We start from the raw sequence: 16,804 nt of genomic DNA, 5'->3' as shown, positions 1-16,804 counted from the left end.
GAGGCTCTGAGCCAATCGACCAGCCGTCACAATGTGACCCTTGTCAAAGTGGCTCAGATCCTTACGCTTGCCCATTTTTCCTGCCACATTCCATAAATGTAAATGTACAAGACTGATTAGAGACAATCCCCTTGATAATCAAATTCAATCCAAGTAAGTCCAGGTTCAATTCCAGGCCCTTTCTACGACTTAAAAGTCCTCCAATTCTTTGGTCTACTATTTTGCATAGAGTTTTTGGCGTCTAAAAGAGAAAAAAGAAAAGACAGTCATTATGACTTTCTACAGGACCACAGTTTCCAAGACCCATTCATATTCATAAGGTATAAGAACAGAATCGAGACGGGGGTCTTCAGAGTACAGTTCCTAGCTGGGAGAAGCTGAGAATAATCCAGAAGGACATGTCTGAGTAGGCGCCTGATGGATGAGTGGAAATATCTATGCTAAAGATGAGAGTTAGGGGGATTGTAGGGGGAGGGGGTGGGGGGGGCTCAATATCCTTCCTGTGGAAAGCTTTAAAAAAAGCTACACCTGCACCGACGGAGAAAGAGGTGTATACAGTGTTTGAACAGAGGCAAGATTATAAAATCGGGCATGGCCTTCTTACAGCGACAGCAGCAGTAAAGGGGGCTGCCTCATTAATGCACTTCAGTCTAATAGCCGGCCAAAACCGTCATTAGCATGGATCCGACATAAACCTGAACCATTAGAAACCAGGGGGGGGGGGGCGGACTCGATGGGTCGATGCACAATTGATTGTTCAGAGAGGACTTGTAGGGAAAATAAGGAAATAAATAAGAACACAAGCGTTTTCCTCGCTGTTGAGGCTGGAAAGCAGGTTTTACTAGCATATTCATGAAGGGATATCTACAAATCTGTATTGACCTGGCTAATTCTTCAGGGAGAACGATAGCTGCTTAAGAGAGCTCAATCATGGAGCTTAACGCCAGGGAAGGAGGAAATGATACAGTCACTCAAGGTCTTCTAGAGGTCACTGCTTTTTTTTTCCTTCCTCCCTGAGTGGCAAAACAAAAAAACCCTCAAGAGAACCTGAAGCCCCAATGCGCTATCAATCAGCAGGCACTGACAGCTTACTGTAACCACAGCCTCGGTACAATAACTCAGTCCAATCAGCCTCATCACTTCGAATTATGGGTGAGATAGGCTACATGGCAAAGGTAGTATAATCACAACACTCAGCGAACTTAGCTAAGAGTGCCAGGCGTATGTTTGATTACTACTATGATTTTACATTTTCAGCTTAGTACAAGAATTGTCTCCAAAATTGCTGCCCTGGGTTCAAAAAACAGCACTGATTAATAGGGTTGAAATATTCTGGTAATTTTTAAAGTTGGGAAATTTACCATGGAAATTAACATGAATAAAACGGGAATGTTCAAAGCTAAAGGTAAGAAACTTACATATACTTGGTTAAAAAAAAAGGAAAAAAAAAAAAAGATTATGCTTCTATATATATATATATATATATATATATATATATATATATATATATATATATATATATATAGTGTGTGTATGATATATACATACACACACACATATATATATATATATATATATATATATATATATATATATATATATATATATATATATATATATATAAATATTATACACACACACACACACACACACACTGAAGCATAATCTTGGCTAAAATAACTATATATCCCAGCCACATGCCACATTACACACTGAAGGGCTATTGAGACCACATCCCCTGCATTCACTGCCCATCCCTCCATCACATGTACAGCATATGTCCAGATGATTTCTAGAAACCTGACACTCACCATTAGCTTGTGGGAAAACACACTTCATTTGATGTTAATAATGAATAATTAATAAGGATTTATTCTTGGTTACAGAAACCCGTAGTGGCAAAACATATTGGTAGCTAGCCTATGCTAGCCATATTGGAATATCTTCAAAGTTCCAGAGCTAAAGTTCCCCTGAAAAGATGCTGGTAATTCACTGGAAATTGACTTGGAAATTTGCCAACCCTTTGCAACCCTACTGATTACATGCTCTGTAATGACAGAGCTTTAGCGTTGGCTAAAAGGTTGACTTCTTCTAGCACTTGTTAGCTGTTAGTTAAAGTCAAGTCAAGTCAGATATATTTGTATAGCGCAAAGCAGCTTTACATAATTAGTACTTAATAAAGGACAGAGACAGAGAAGAAAGAAGAAATAACACGAAGGATTAAAGTTAAAGTAAACGCCACGTTAAAAAATACAGGCTAGATACCCAACACTAGCATGGAACAGTTTCTAAAGTGCGAGCTATGAAAACTAACGAAGTTCTCGAAATCAATGTTCATTACTGACAGCATATTAAATGGTTTGTTTTTTGGAGAGTAGTATTAATCACACCATCTCTACAGTAACCCAAAAGTCATCTCCTTCTTTTCTTTGCCTTCGCATCCAGTCCTCTGTAGGCTTCTGAGAGTGCGTCTCCTCCACTGGCTCTTCCCTGCTACAGCGGCCGTCTCCAAGGGTTAAAATCCTCATTACCAGTCATAGGCGAACCCTAAACCCTTTGAAATGACTCTTCTTAATTAGCACCTTTGAATGGTCTCGCAGTTAATTAAGTGGAAGATTTCCTCCCGGGGCGTTTGGAAATATTAAAAAAATTAACACGTTTCTCATATTGCTGATTGTACCTAATTGATTTGTTACATTCTGGGTCTGCAGCGCGCTTCTTCTCACTGATCTCGGAGCTGAACCGTACGCTCTGAATGCTAATAAAGAGCACAGCCGCGGCTCCCAGGCTGATCCATTTCGGAGCCGAGCCAGAACAACGCTGCAGATAAGCCACGCTCGCTCATCCCCGGAACATCGATTTGGGTCCAGTCAGGCCTTTCCGTTTCACCCCACTTCCAGTAATGAATTTCAATCGCGCAGCTAGGGGTCGGCGGTGTGACGACATGGCCGCTGTTATTGGGTTAAATTACATCATTAAATCGCTTTTTTTTCTTCGACAGTGAAGAAAAGAGAAAAAAAAAAAAAAAAAAAGACCAGCTATAAAGAGACCCCAATACATCAATACAACAACCAGTACATACGAACTGCACAAACTGCTAAGTAGCAAGTCGCTGATTGGACGGCTCATTACAACATCCTCCTATTTTAACCAATCGTGTCATTTTTCCTATTCACTTTTAGGAAAATAACGTATAACATATCGTTATTGAAATAAATGAGCTATTATGCTGCGTGTCAAATCTATATTTATGTAACGAAACACTGCAGCTGTACCATTATTATGACATCACAATGAACTCGTTGTGAGGTCATAAAAGTGTCATGTGATATATACACACAAACAAACAGCAAACTTCGGTTTTCACAGGCTTTTAAAATTTTACTGGTGTATTTTGTCAGCAATGTCCAACGTGCACCATTGCATCTTCGAAACAATGTACTGCGAAAATGCCTTTACACACTGCAGGATTACACTCCTGCCCATCTTTAAGTTCAAATGCAGAACCGAAATTTTGAAACGCGCCCAAATTCAAAGTGGCTCCTTGGTTTGACCTGATGAGCCCCCTGCAGTGGAATGAGCTGACGAGCCCCCCACCTGCAGTGTAGCGGAAGGAGAGGCCTCATCACTCCGCACTTTGACTCAGTGCTGTAATGAGAAAGTAATTGCACAGCCCGCGACGGAGATGACACAGGCACTTAATGAAATTAATGGTGAAAAACAGGGAGAAATTCTAATGCACAACATAAATAAAGCAAAATGAGTCATCTGCAATTATCTCACTCTCTCTCTCACTCACACACACACACACACACACACACACACACACACACACACACACACACAGGATTGCACACTGAAGCATTGATAATGAAGATCAGCTATTTTGCTGTACCAAAAAAAAAAAAGCTCTTTAAATTAACGGTGCAATTTACTGTTAATAGAGAAGTCCCTATTGCCACTGCGTAACCTAATGAATTCTACTGTAATGTAAATGAATTAAAGACAAACAACAACCTAATGAACAAATCTTTATCTTTCCCACTGCAGTGTCTTCTCTGTCTTCTCTCTCTCTCTCTCTCTCTCTCTCTCTCTCTCTCTCTCTCGTCTTTGACTGTAGCGGAGCAAGGTCGTTCAGAAGAAGTGATAAGCAGCATCTGAAAAGATGACGAGAGCACTCAGTTAGGCTGTGACGTGTGTGTGTGTGTGTGTTTGTGTGTGTGTGTGTTTGTGTGTCTAGGGGCAGAGCTGTGTGTTAAAAGAGCCAGCAGAGCCAGCAGAGTCAGCAGAGCGTGCTACAGGATTTAGATGGGGCAGATTTGCATCATGGGTAAGGCGTCAGGCCGCTGCGTAATCTGCCTCAGACAGACTCTGACTGAGGGCAACGGCAATTCTCCACAGATATGACTTAGCAATTAGCATAGTTAATAAGGGACATCATTAGAAAGAGCGAAAGGTGTCAGCTCTTTGCGCAGAGAGACAGAGCGCAAGAGTGTGTGACTGAGCGGGAGAGAGCGAGCGAACAAGCGAGCGAGAGTGGCGGTTTGTGAGTGAGAGCGAAGGGGGTGAGCCAGAGCAAGCAAGTGAGCGAGAGTGAGACAATGAGCTCGGTGTTAGTCAGCGAGTGAGTCAGGCCATTAGTGAGGCGGATAGTGAGGCGGATAGTGAGCGCGTGTTTTAATGAGCGAGTGAGCTAGGGAGAGCGAGAGCAGGGGAGCGAGTAAGCGAGAGACCTATTAAACGCGAGGGATAGTGAGCGCAAGTTACCGAGCAAGGGAGCCAGTGAATGAGCAAGAGAGTTAGGGAGCGAGGGAGCTAATGAGCAAGTGGCCAAGGGAGTTAGTGAGCAAGAAAATCATAGGAGAGAGATAGTGAGCAAAAGAGACAGTGTGAGTTACTGAGAAGAGGAGGGAAGTGAACAAGGGAGCCAGTGAGCAAGTGAATGAGAAACTGAATGAGCAGGAAAGTTAGAGAGCCAGTGACAGCGAGGTAGTGTCCAAGGAAGCTACTGAGCAAGTGAGTGGGCAAGGGAGTTAGCGAGCAAGTAAACAAGGGAGGGCGATAGTGAGCAAGACAGATAAAGAGAGTTAGTGAGAGTTACTGAGCAAAGGAGAAAGTGAACAAGGGAGCCAGTGAGCGGAAAAAGTGATTGAATGAGAAAGTGAACAAGCAAGAGTGGGAGGGAGCAAGGGAGCGACTCAGCAAGTGAGTAGCCAAGCGAGTTAATGTGTAGTTAGTGAGTTAGTGAGCAAGTAAAACAAGGGAGAGAGCTAGTGAGCAACTGAGAGGTTTAGTGAGAATGCAAGTTTACTGAGCAATAGAAAAAGTGAACAAGGGAGCCAGTGAGCTATTAAGTGAGGGAGCTACCGAGCTAGTGAGTGACCAAGAGAGATAGTGAGCGAGTGACCGAGGCAGACAGTGAGCGAGTGAGCAAGAAGGTATGTATGTAAGTAAATGGGAAAGTGAGTGAACGTGAGCTTGTGAGTAAGTGACAGAGGGAGATAGTGACCAAGTGACCAAAAGAGCAAGCAAACGAGACAAAAAGAGAAGGTCAAGAGTGAAAGCCCGCGCAAGAGAGTGAGGGAGCAAACGCAACAGACAGAGAGTGAGAGACGGGGTGATCCAGAGAGTCACAATGACCGAGTGAATGAGTGAAAGGGAGAAGAGGCAGGAGTGTCCGAAAGAGTGAGAGGGAGATGATGAAAAAGTGAGAGTGCAAGCAGCAAAGAGGGAGAGAGAGTGTGTGGGCGAGTGAGCGGGTGAGGTGGTTTGAGCTCTTTGTTAATCCAGAGAAAAGCTGCAGTGACAGATGACAAAGTGCAGTCCTTCTGATCAAACGGGCGACGGCTGGAAAGCGTCTGGAATTATAATGCGGCGTCTAAAGAGAGATCAAATCCACACCATATCTCACAGCGTTCAACACAGCTCAGGTCAATCAGAAAACATCCACAGAATAAATAGGACAAAAAAAATGACTAAATAAATAATAAATAACGTAATAATTTGCTTATTAAAAGTCTCACGTTACAAAATAATTCCCCAAATACTTCCTCAAAAATAAGTCCATACATCCTCCTTCCATATAGTCAACCGATCGGCAGCCAATCAGGAGGCAGGGATGATTTAAAGCTACTATGATTCATTAAGTAACAGTATTTTACAGCATCTTTGAATGGGCTTCTGCCAATCAGAGTCTGGGCCTGTTCCATCTCCCTTTTGCCTCGATTACCACTGACTTCCCAAGACAGCATTGCAATTTTGAATAATTATTAAAGCCATTAGCCTTAAATGATGTCTCTCGGCCACATTCATCAGCGCAAACGAACCTTCTTGGACATAAAGGTGAGTTGTAGCGTCCTGTAAGAGCTCGTAAATCCCCCTCCCTCAGATCGCTGCCGGAAAGCCCGCACGACTGATTGCAGGCCCTTCTAAATTATTGAAAAAGCCTAAACAGCGCTCACGAGCAGCAGAAATGGCTATTAACCTTGGCGAAATGATATTCAAATCCAGTTACAGCAAAACTTGCTGCACTGTATCCCTGGCGGCGGGGAAATGTAAATGTGTTCTTGCTGTAGACAGATGGGAGCGAGTCGGGCGTCGTTTGAAGTTTCAGCTCCAGAGGAAACACCCCCCCCCCCCAACACAACTCCCGCCCCAAACTCCCCCACTCTCCCTCCCAACACCATTCTCCACCATGCCCACCCCCCTGTTTAAAATATTCAGGCCGCTGCTTCTCCCACCACTCTGTCGTTCTTCTTTTTCAGCTCTCCAGCCAAACTTTTCTCTTGCAGACACGCCGCAGAGCCACAAGCAAACCCGGAGCCAGGCTTGGGCTCTAATGGGCTCTATAGCGCTAAAGTGTTAATCGCCGGTACTTTGAGATTGACGACAAACAGTCATACCATTAAATAGCCTAGCATTGATTATCTGGTTCCAATGGCACCCATAAAAGGGTGGGATCTACATACAAGCTCACAGTCAGTCAGGCTGATGTGTTGGAAAAACAGGCAAGCCTACAAATCTCAGCAACTTTGACAAGAGCCAAATTGTGATGGCTAGACGACTCAGGGCTCTGGGTCAGGGCATGTCCAAAACACCAGACAGGTCCTGAGGGGTGTTTCTGAAGTGCTTGGTCAGTACCTACCTAAAGTGCTCAAAGAAAGGACAGGAACAAATGGTCAGGGGCACCCAGGGGCACTCATTGAAGCCATCCATGGAGGCTCAACCTTGCAATTTTCAATATCTACTGCAGTGTCTTGGTGCCGCTATGACGGGACACCTTCAGAGGTCTTGTGGAGTCCATGCCTCAACGTGCCAAAGCTGTTTAGCTGTACAAGGGGGTCTTACACAATACTGTGTATTGAGTAAGGAGCTGTAAAAACTGCTGTTTTCAGAATAGCGATTTAATCAATTAAGGTGAATCAATTTCAGATTCGTGACCAACTGAGTCATTTCCTACAGCGTGGAAATCAATCCTTCAATCCTTCAACTATGGCATCACTCTTGGAAACGCCTTTATGTTTAATAGGAGTGTAAGATAAACAACTTCTGCTAAACTCAGAAACCCTGTTGTTGTTTACAAGTCCAGCACCAGCAGAATTCTTCAGTATTTATTTATTCTTTAGCAGCGATGTTCCTGTGGCTGTAGTGGTGCTGCACAGGCCCGGCTGTGTTGGTGCAAAAACAGCCCCAGGTTTATCTCGTAGTCCAGACAGGAATTTCGGCACTAGATTGCGTTTATCAGGCATCGCCCAGCTCCAATCCATCCCGGACGTAGCGCTGCTCTTTGCATTGTTATTGACAAGCCATGGCAAATTGAATTGCCGCGCAGGATGAACTGTCATAGCAGATGGGACTGAATCGCCACGATACGAGCCTGTCAATCACGGCTCCTCAGGTGCGCAACGGCAGACAGGACGCTTCAGATCATCACACTTCTATCTCGCCGTACAGCTTTGAAGCGGAGAAAAGTGGGGAAAAGTACAGGGGCCGCAAGCCAGCAAAGTTGAAAGTTCGGCACACCTGACGACCATGGGAGGGGAAAAAAAGCAGCCATGTGCTAAACCACTCCTTCTGGCATGTTTTTGTCATGGTCTGACATCAGAATACCAATACTAACCAGTCAAAATTCACAGAAATGACGCAAGCAATTATATATTCATATTTAACTTTCAGCGTTTCATCGTTACGTCAGCCATATCATTAACACCACTCCAATCTATCAGCTCCACTTACCATATAGCAGCACTTTGTAGAGGTAGGGTAGCATCATGGCTTTGCTGCCCTGGGACCAGGACGATATAAACTACGGCTTGACAAACTAGGCTTGGGCGGTGTAACAGTAATGCTGTATTTACATATGTTGTCTGTATCTCAAAAAGAGGACAGTATTTCAAAATTATGTGTATGATGTGTCACAGCCAAATAAGCTCATTCCCCCATGTGTATTTAAGAGAGCCACAGGATGGGGGGCCTTGTGGGTGCCCACTGATTTCAACCGAAAGACAGAGCAGAGCAAGGAAACCTGCTAAATGTTACTGAAAAGGGTGGAAAAAAACTCCTAAGAGCGTTTCCTCGACTCTGTGCTCTCAGATTTGAGGCTTTATCCGCTAAACAGGTGGGATTCCAGCCTCAGTTAGCTGGAGCGGCCTGTGCTGTGGTGTTTAGTCTGCTAGCTATCTAACTTGTCTAAGCCTCGATAGCTTGACAGCCAGCTGCCAGTCCAAACACCCAACACCAGTCGTTTGACTTTGCTCTCTCAGACATGGATAGCGGTAGTTCAGCAGCCGGTCAGCAGCAGCTGCACTGGGCTGTCCGACACTCTGTGGAGCTGTAGATGTAGCCGAGCTAGAGCCAAAAAGCATCCAAAACCACGGTGAGAAACCTTTCAATTTAGCTTTCTGTCCTTTCAACAGCAGTCGCTGGATTATTAGTCGCCAGGCGCTCGAGTTGTTCTCATCTAAACGTTCCTAAGTGGGCTTTCAATCAGCCAGACTTCAGTTTGCCCTGCTATCCTACTAACTAGAGGCTAACAAGCTTCTCTCTCCGGACTCAGAGCAGTTTAACGTTTCTGATGGTCAGACTGACCGTTTAACTCCACATAAACACAAGACCACCCATATAATACCGTATACCAAACATGGTTCCTCATGGAACCGAAAGTGCTTTTTCTAGGCCATCCCTCAAAGGCCCATTTAAATCCCCTTCATTTTTGGAGTACACATGGCTAACATGGGACTACCTTTAAAACCCAGAGGCTCAGACTTAACTGAAGTCTCAGAGTAAACTGCAGCATCACTGAATGTCCTCATGCTAAAAATTCCTTACCTTTAGCCCTAGTCTTAATCTTTCTCATCCATATCTGCTCCCACGCCCCCGATAACTGAAGTTTTGAATAATTGCTGCCACTCGCAATGAAGTCTGAAGCTCAAGTCGTTCACTGGCGGCTTAAAATAACCTGCATTACCCTAAAGACGTGCACGCTGCCCTGATCTTATGCAACTCTTAAACAAACCCATTTGGATAAAGACGTGAGCTGTAATGTAACCTGGCACGATGTACTTTCTCATTATCAGAGAGCCTTTCTCACACAGACGTGAGGCCAGTCCCCTGCTCTAACACACTCATCTCATTATACCAAGCAGATGAAAATTTATGCCAGCTAAGCACTCACACTGCCTCGAAAATGCACTTTTTTTTGTTTGTGTGCGCGAGAGGGCTGGACCGGACCGGAGTGATAAAACGGTGTACTCATCACTCCAACCTGCTGAACGGGCCTCAGTGTGGCTTGTGGAGTTTCTCTATAAGAGCACGAGAGAGGAACTCTATTAAAAGTACACTAATGACATTCACAGGAGTAAAAAGCCCATCTTAGACCTTCTTAAAAACTGAGCCGTGTCTGAAACTGTGCCCTGTTCACTACCCCCTACATGTGAAAATCCGGATAATTATACAGAGCCCGATTATAGGAGTAAGTATAGGTCCAAGTAGTGCACTATGCAGTGAATAGGGCACAGTTATAGACACAGCTCTGGTTATTTTATGTGAGTGGTATCTGGATTGCAGTCAAGTGAATTTACACTGGTTAAATGCAATCAAGGGGATGACAATCAGGTGTGAATTCTGCAGGTCCTACCATGTTTCAAGAACATAAACTTGGGTCCTTGCCATCATGGTCTGGTCTTCATCATTCAGATTTATGGACATGTGCCATGCCTCAAACAAGAGAGGTCCCTGAGGAAAAAGTTACAAAACCATTCCACCAATCCAATTCCTCCGTTTCCTCAAATTTGAGATAGCTGGTCCTAGAACTAGTTTCTAAAGAGCTTGTCTTCCACCAATTCATTTCCTCCGTTTCCTCAAATTTGAGATAGCTGGTCCTAGAACTAGTTTCTAAAGAGCTTGTCTTCCACCAATTCAATTCCTCAGTTTCCTCAAATTTGAGATAGCTGGTCCTAGAACTAGTTTCTATAGAGTTTGACTTCCACCAATCCATTTCCACCGTTTCCTCAAATTTGAGATAGCTGGTCCTAGAACTAGTTTCTAAAGAGTTTGACTTCCACCAATCCATTTCCACCGTTTCCTTACATTTGAGATAGCTGGTCCTAGAAGTAGTTTCTAAAGAGCTTGTCTTCCACCAATTCAATTCCTCCGTTTCCTCAAATTTGAGATAGCTGGTCCTAGAACTAGTTTCTATAGAGTTTGACTTCCACCAATCCATTTCCACCGTTTCCTTACATTTGAGATAGCTGGTCCTAGAAGTAGTTCCTAAAGAGCTTGTCTTCCACCAATTCAATTCCTCCGTTTCCTCAAATTTGAGATAGCTGGTCCTAGAACTAGTTTCTATAGAGTTTGACTTCCACCAATCCATTTCCACCATTTCCTTACATTTGAGATAGCTGGTCCTAGAACTAGTTTCTAAAGAGCTTGTCTTCCACCAATTCAATTCCTCTGTTTCCTCAAATTTGAGAGAGCTGGTCCTAGAACTAGTTTCTAAAGAGCTTGTCTTCCACCAATTCAATTCCTCTGTTTCCTCAAATTTGAGATAGCTGGTCCTAGAACTAGTTTCTAAAGAGCTTGGCTTCTACCAGTCCAATTCCACCGTTTCCTCAAATTTGAGATAGCTGGTCCTAGTATAAAGAATGCATCTTCGTAAAAGCGTCCACCGCTGTCCTCAAAAAGCCAAGACATAAGCCATGTTGACATTACAGGGATGATTTGCCAAAATGTGGCACAGATCTGGTGTCTTTCGAACAGTGTGAACACCAAAGAAATCACATTTGACACTTTGACATGTGCTCCTGGATCATCCATACTTAATCAGTGATCCCAATGGGAATAATCACATGGCAATTCACACTTCACTGAACGTGCATATGACTGTACCTGTGTGTACGTGATGTAACCGGATATTACTGATTCAATAAGGGCTGTAGGGCGAGAGTAACCTCAGATTAGACTAGATCAGCATAAGGTGACTGTTTAACGAACGCTGCAGTTTCTATCATCAGGCTAATCAGCACTGCTCTCAGAATGATGATATGTGATGAGAGACTGTGAGCTTTACTGTGCTCTCTGATCTGTCGGCCTGAAAGCTGGATTTCGCTGATAATGTAGAGACACGCTCACCTGTGTGGAGCTGCACCATGTATTGATTGTTCTGCACATTTTTAATACACTCAATACGTCCAATTTGGGCCCAAACTGAAAGAAGCACAGAAAATAACAGCTTGATCCACTTGAGCCAGCGCAACACACACACTAACACACCAGATGATGGTGGTCCTGTGGGGCCCTGACCACTGAGGAACTGGGGCCATGGAAGAAATGGACTACGGTCTGGAATTATAGACCTACAAAGTGCACCTATATGGCAAAAAGAGCTGATCTAATAGACAATGAGTGCAGAAGCAAAGAGGTGATGTTAATGTCGTGGCTGATCGTTGTGCGGAGGACAGCATAACTATGGGGAAAAGTGGTTTGTCCATTCAACTAAGAGAGACTTTGTGCTCTCAGAAATGAGGTCTTATCCAGTAAACAGGTGTGATTTGAGCCTCAGTTAGCTGGAACAGTACCTGTGCTCTGGTGTTTAGCATTCTGGCTAATGCTTCTAAGCCTAGACAGCCAGCTACAAGTCCAAACACAGCACAACCGGTCTCCCATTTCACTGCTCTGTTGCTCCTAACACCAGGCGCTGGACTTTGTGTCCCCCGGAGCAAGCATCATCATCATCATTATCCCACACGATGAAGACGCGAATTTGTTTCACTGCCCTGAAATGTAAATTTTAAACACCAGTTAAAAGCTTTTGGGGAATCCCTACTTGCATGTGTTCCTGATTTGTCCTGAAACTTTTCAAATGTGCAGTAAATGCTGTTCTTTCAAGCTTATTATATCTTATTTTATATTTAAAATACAAAAAAGTCCGACCAATAAATAGCGGAACACTATAAATATCAGGATTTATAGCCGTCTATCGAGTATTTAAGTCAGAGTTGGTGTCGATATCGGTATTCTGTATCAGCAAATCTGGTAATGGTATCAGAAAGGATAAAGTGGTATCAGTGCGTCCTTATTGTGCACAGTGTTCACTTAGTTTGAGACCCTGCGAGCGAAGTGAATTTTATATTTCATATTGTTGTAGTTGTTACAGTCCCCGAACAACGGCCATCCCCAATAACAGCCACTTTCGCATAGTGGGCATTTCCTCCCTAGATTGTTAGCGATCTTAAAATATTGATAGATTTTTTTGCTAGAATAAAGTGTAAATGTCTCTTAAAGCAGGAGCTTAATTTTTTTTAATCATCCAAACGATTGGCAAAAAGAGAGAGCAGAAAGGCGCAATATGTGAAAGTGGTCGATACTGGGGACGGCTGTTGTTAGGGTTAACTGCTTAACGTAAATCATCTGGGCTACTTGTGCAACGTACTCATGCCCATAATACCATATACCGCAGTAATATCTGAGATGACAGTGAAAGTGGAAGCAGTCAGCCTAAAAAAAAAATAAAATAAAATATTTTTTTTTTTTTTTTTTTTTTTTTTTTTAAAAGAGACGTGTGTCCAGTTCTGCCTATGAGATAAGTGAACCTGAACCAAAAAGCTACAATCCTAGATCCAGTGCAGCAGAAGTCTCAGTGTCCTGCACTGAATAAGCCCATGTTTTGTGTGTCAACATCTCTGGACTATTTAGGGATCACGCTAAGCTCAGAAACAGCGGAAATCAAGGCCAATTCAAATTTAACAACCTACATTCTAGGAGTTGTCATTTGGCTCCTTCAAGCCTCCTCTTAGCCTAGTTAAACACTTACTGGAAAGTCAAACTGAATGGCCATTAGGCGTGAAGGCACTGTGCAACCACCAAGCAGACCAACTTCGCTTCATCTGAGAACTTCACTTGCTGCAGCATCAGAAACACCATTTCTACAACTCAATCAATCCAATCCGAGCTCCTTTCAAATGTGGTCTTGGATCAGACATGGATCCAATAGACGAGACAAGACGACCATATTCACTATTAGTGTTGGATACAGATGGACTTTGGCCGTCACCTTTAACCCATCCGTATATATATATATATATATATATATACCCTGACCTGAAACGTGCAAAAGGCATGTGCTAAGTCTCTTATGAATCAGGGGTGTGTTTTGGGCATAACGTGCAGTAAACCAATCAACGTGTCCCTCGCCATTCCCTTTAAGAGACAGGTGCGGTCAGATTTTGCCGGATTGCTATATATATACATATATATGATCAAACACAGAGTCACACACAGTGACAGTGAGCACACGTGCCCGGACTGTTGCCAGGCACTGGGGAGCAGTAGGGGTGAAGGGCATTGAACCCACCACCTCGTCATCAGCAGTTAGAGCACCAAAGCCACCATTGCCCCTAGAAACGACCGCAGGTTCCACTGAGAGAATGGGAGTGTCAGAATCTTACACCCCGCCAACAGTCTTTAAAGGTAAAGGTAAAAAGATAAGGTGCACGTATTTGTCACTGTACAGCGAAATGTGTCCTCCGCATTTAACCCATCTGGTAGTGAACACACACTCACACACACACATGTGTTAGGGGCAGTGAGTACACACACACACACACACACACACACACACACACACACACACACACACACACACACACACACACACACAGAGCGGTGGGCAGCCAACTCCAGCGCCCGGGGAGCAGAGAGGGTTGCTCAAGGGCCCAACAGTGGCAGCTTGCCGAGCCCGGGAATCGAACCCACAACCCTGTTATCGATATCCTGGAGCTCTAACCGCTGAGCCACCACTTACGCCTTCCGTCTGCGTCGCTTAAAAAGAAACGGTGCTTGTGAATATGTTTACGCTGATGGGTGTGGTGGTCTCGAAATGAGGGGTGTTCAGGTCAATTTCTGGCATATTGCTGTCTTCGCAACAGAAAACACTACAGGTTAGCTCCACTGACTGAAAACAACCTAGACAGACGTCAACAGTCAGACGTTCGTTGCTATCTTGGCAGCGATAAGAGGTTTTGGGTCTGAAACATAATAACATGCAAACATAATAAATGGTCATGTGAGTCTAATGCGAATGATCAGATCTGAAAGTGATGTGACACAGATCTGGTGTTTTTAGGGAAGTGTGAACCCACCAAAAAAATTGAGCTATTTTGACATGTGCTCCTAGATCAGTCAAACCCAATCTGAATGAGCAGCAGATGAGAACTGATATCACTGCTGGCCTGCCTCACACATGGACATGCAGCTTGTTTACGTGTCGTAACCACATCCAATTCCAACAAGGGACTCTGAAAGCTCCATTTAGCAGAACACAGGAACACATTTCACAAAACGTCCATCAAGTCCATCATGGTGCAAAATCAGAAACACTATACAAGGCCTCAATCTCACAGGACAATGAAAACTACACTATTGGGCAATCCCAATAATCCCGCTGTTTGTGCAGTGTGAACACATATCAAATTCTAAATCAAGCTTTCATATGTGGCCTCGGATCGGACGCATATCTGATAAGGGGTCATGTGACCCTAATCAGCATAAAGGTTTGGATCAGAACGTGACACCTTACCCAAATCTGGTGCTGTGTTTTTTTTAGAGCAGTGTGAACACAAAAACAGTGGTATTTTCGAAATCACATTTGAGCCACTCTGACATGTGCACTTGGATTTATATCCGATACCTGATCATATTTGGACATTTGGCGACTTGTGCACATGATGCAATCAGTAACATCTGGTTGCATCATGTGCACAAGTGTACTTTGAGCCTTTGCCAACAAGCCCGCTGACTGCCCTTTGAGCAGGAGAGAGAAAAATCTCGGTTATTGGCTAACTGGCTAACTGATACTGCCGAATAAAGAGGGGTCAAAGTCTGGCCGTTTGCAGGGGGAGGGCGGACGCTGACACTGCTGGCCTGTATCTACAAAACTGCAACTTTCAATGGAAGTCAATGTAAAGACAATTGATTCCAAGTCATTTTGGAGCATTTCTACTGGTCCATTCACCATGAAACTGTGAAGCTTTGTAAGGCGCGAAAGAACGGGACGGACGCTCTGGAGAAGCCATACATGCACCTAAGGTCACCAGGCCCAAAGCCAAGCATGGGCTAGAGTGGGCTGTGGAGAAGGGAACTTCTCTGTTCTCTGGAGGGATGGAGCTCCAGATATCCAGATATTCTAACATCTGGTGGATTGTAGTGGAGGACTGTTGTGGAAAGCAGCTGATTAGCTAGGTCAGTTGCATTGGCAGCAGGGTAAACACTAAAACGTGAAGAGCGGGGGTCCAGGGTTGGGGGATCACTGATCTAGTGTAAATTAGATGCCCATGCGACCCTTCTATTATTATGCATGAAGAAATGCAATGCTGCCACACTACAGTACCAGGAGAAGTCCTACACAGACCTTCTGCAGATGTTTTCCAGTCACAGCTGTCAACTTTGAAGGTGCAAAGGTCAAAGTCAAACAGGAGAAAGACCCTCAGACCTTCACCTTCTGTGTCCGATTTACACCCAAAGCCAAGGGCTTACATTAACGCCCCCCGAAAGCTGCAGATGAACCCCTCACAGCCCCTCCACAGTGCAGTGAGGAGATAACTGAACTAACAGCAGACCAGAACTTAACTGACAGCCCCTGAAAAACAGCACCGCTGCACGCGAGCCGCGCGAGCAGCACGAGCAGCACGAGCCCACCGACGCGGCCAGGGGGGCTGAAGTGTGCGCGCGCGCGGGGTGGGGGGGTGGAATGTGCGTTGTTACCTGACTCCTGCTGAGTAACAGCCCCGCGCTCTCCGCTCCTCTCTGCACCGCTCGCCACATCATGCACGCCGCCATGTTCAGCCGGAAGTGAGCGAGAGGTCCACGTGCGCAAGGAGTCACACGCGGACGGACGGCGCTCGTGACGTCACCGGGCGAACTGAAACTTCCCTCTCCAGGCAGCGTGGACAGAGGAGCGACAGGCTGGACCACGTGCTGTTTATTTATTAATCGATTGATTTATTTTACAATACTGACATTGTTCAAAGGAGAAAACAGCTGATCAATAAAAAACAATACTTGAACGGATGACTGTATTAATGTATTTTGATATATCATAGGTATTTATGTTTAATATATTTTAATGGTTTATGTTTTATTTTAATGTGCAATGTTTACCTCCGCATTATTTAAGAGTCTTTTAAATTTTCTTTTCTGTATTTTACTTATTCTATGTATTTTCATTTTTATTGTACATTAATTTGTGTACAATGCAATGTAAATATGTACAATTGTATAGAAAGTATAATTTAATAATGTGTTTGATCTT

At 44.1% G+C, this 16,804-nt stretch overlaps 1 protein-coding gene across 1 annotated transcript in view; it reads right to left on the bottom strand.

Moving 5' to 3' along the window:
- suclg2 (succinate-CoA ligase GDP-forming subunit beta) overlaps positions 1-16,334 on the bottom strand; it is a 128,300-nt gene extending 111,966 nt beyond the window's left edge. The window contains 1 exon segment of the mRNA XM_072665650.1: positions 16,258-16,334. Within this exon segment, the coding sequence (XP_072521751.1) occupies positions 16,258-16,332 (75 nt within the window). The 5' untranslated portion in view covers positions 16,333-16,334.
- Positions 16,335-16,804: the final 470 nt, after the last annotated feature.

Source organism: Salminus brasiliensis, chromosome 21 (genome assembly GCF_030463535.1).
Source record: "Salminus brasiliensis chromosome 21, fSalBra1.hap2, whole genome shotgun sequence".
NCBI classification, from domain to species: Eukaryota; Metazoa; Chordata; class Actinopteri; order Characiformes; family Bryconidae; genus Salminus; species Salminus brasiliensis.
Note: the sequence above shows the minus strand (reverse complement) of the source record. Positions and strands in the feature narration are given on the sequence as shown.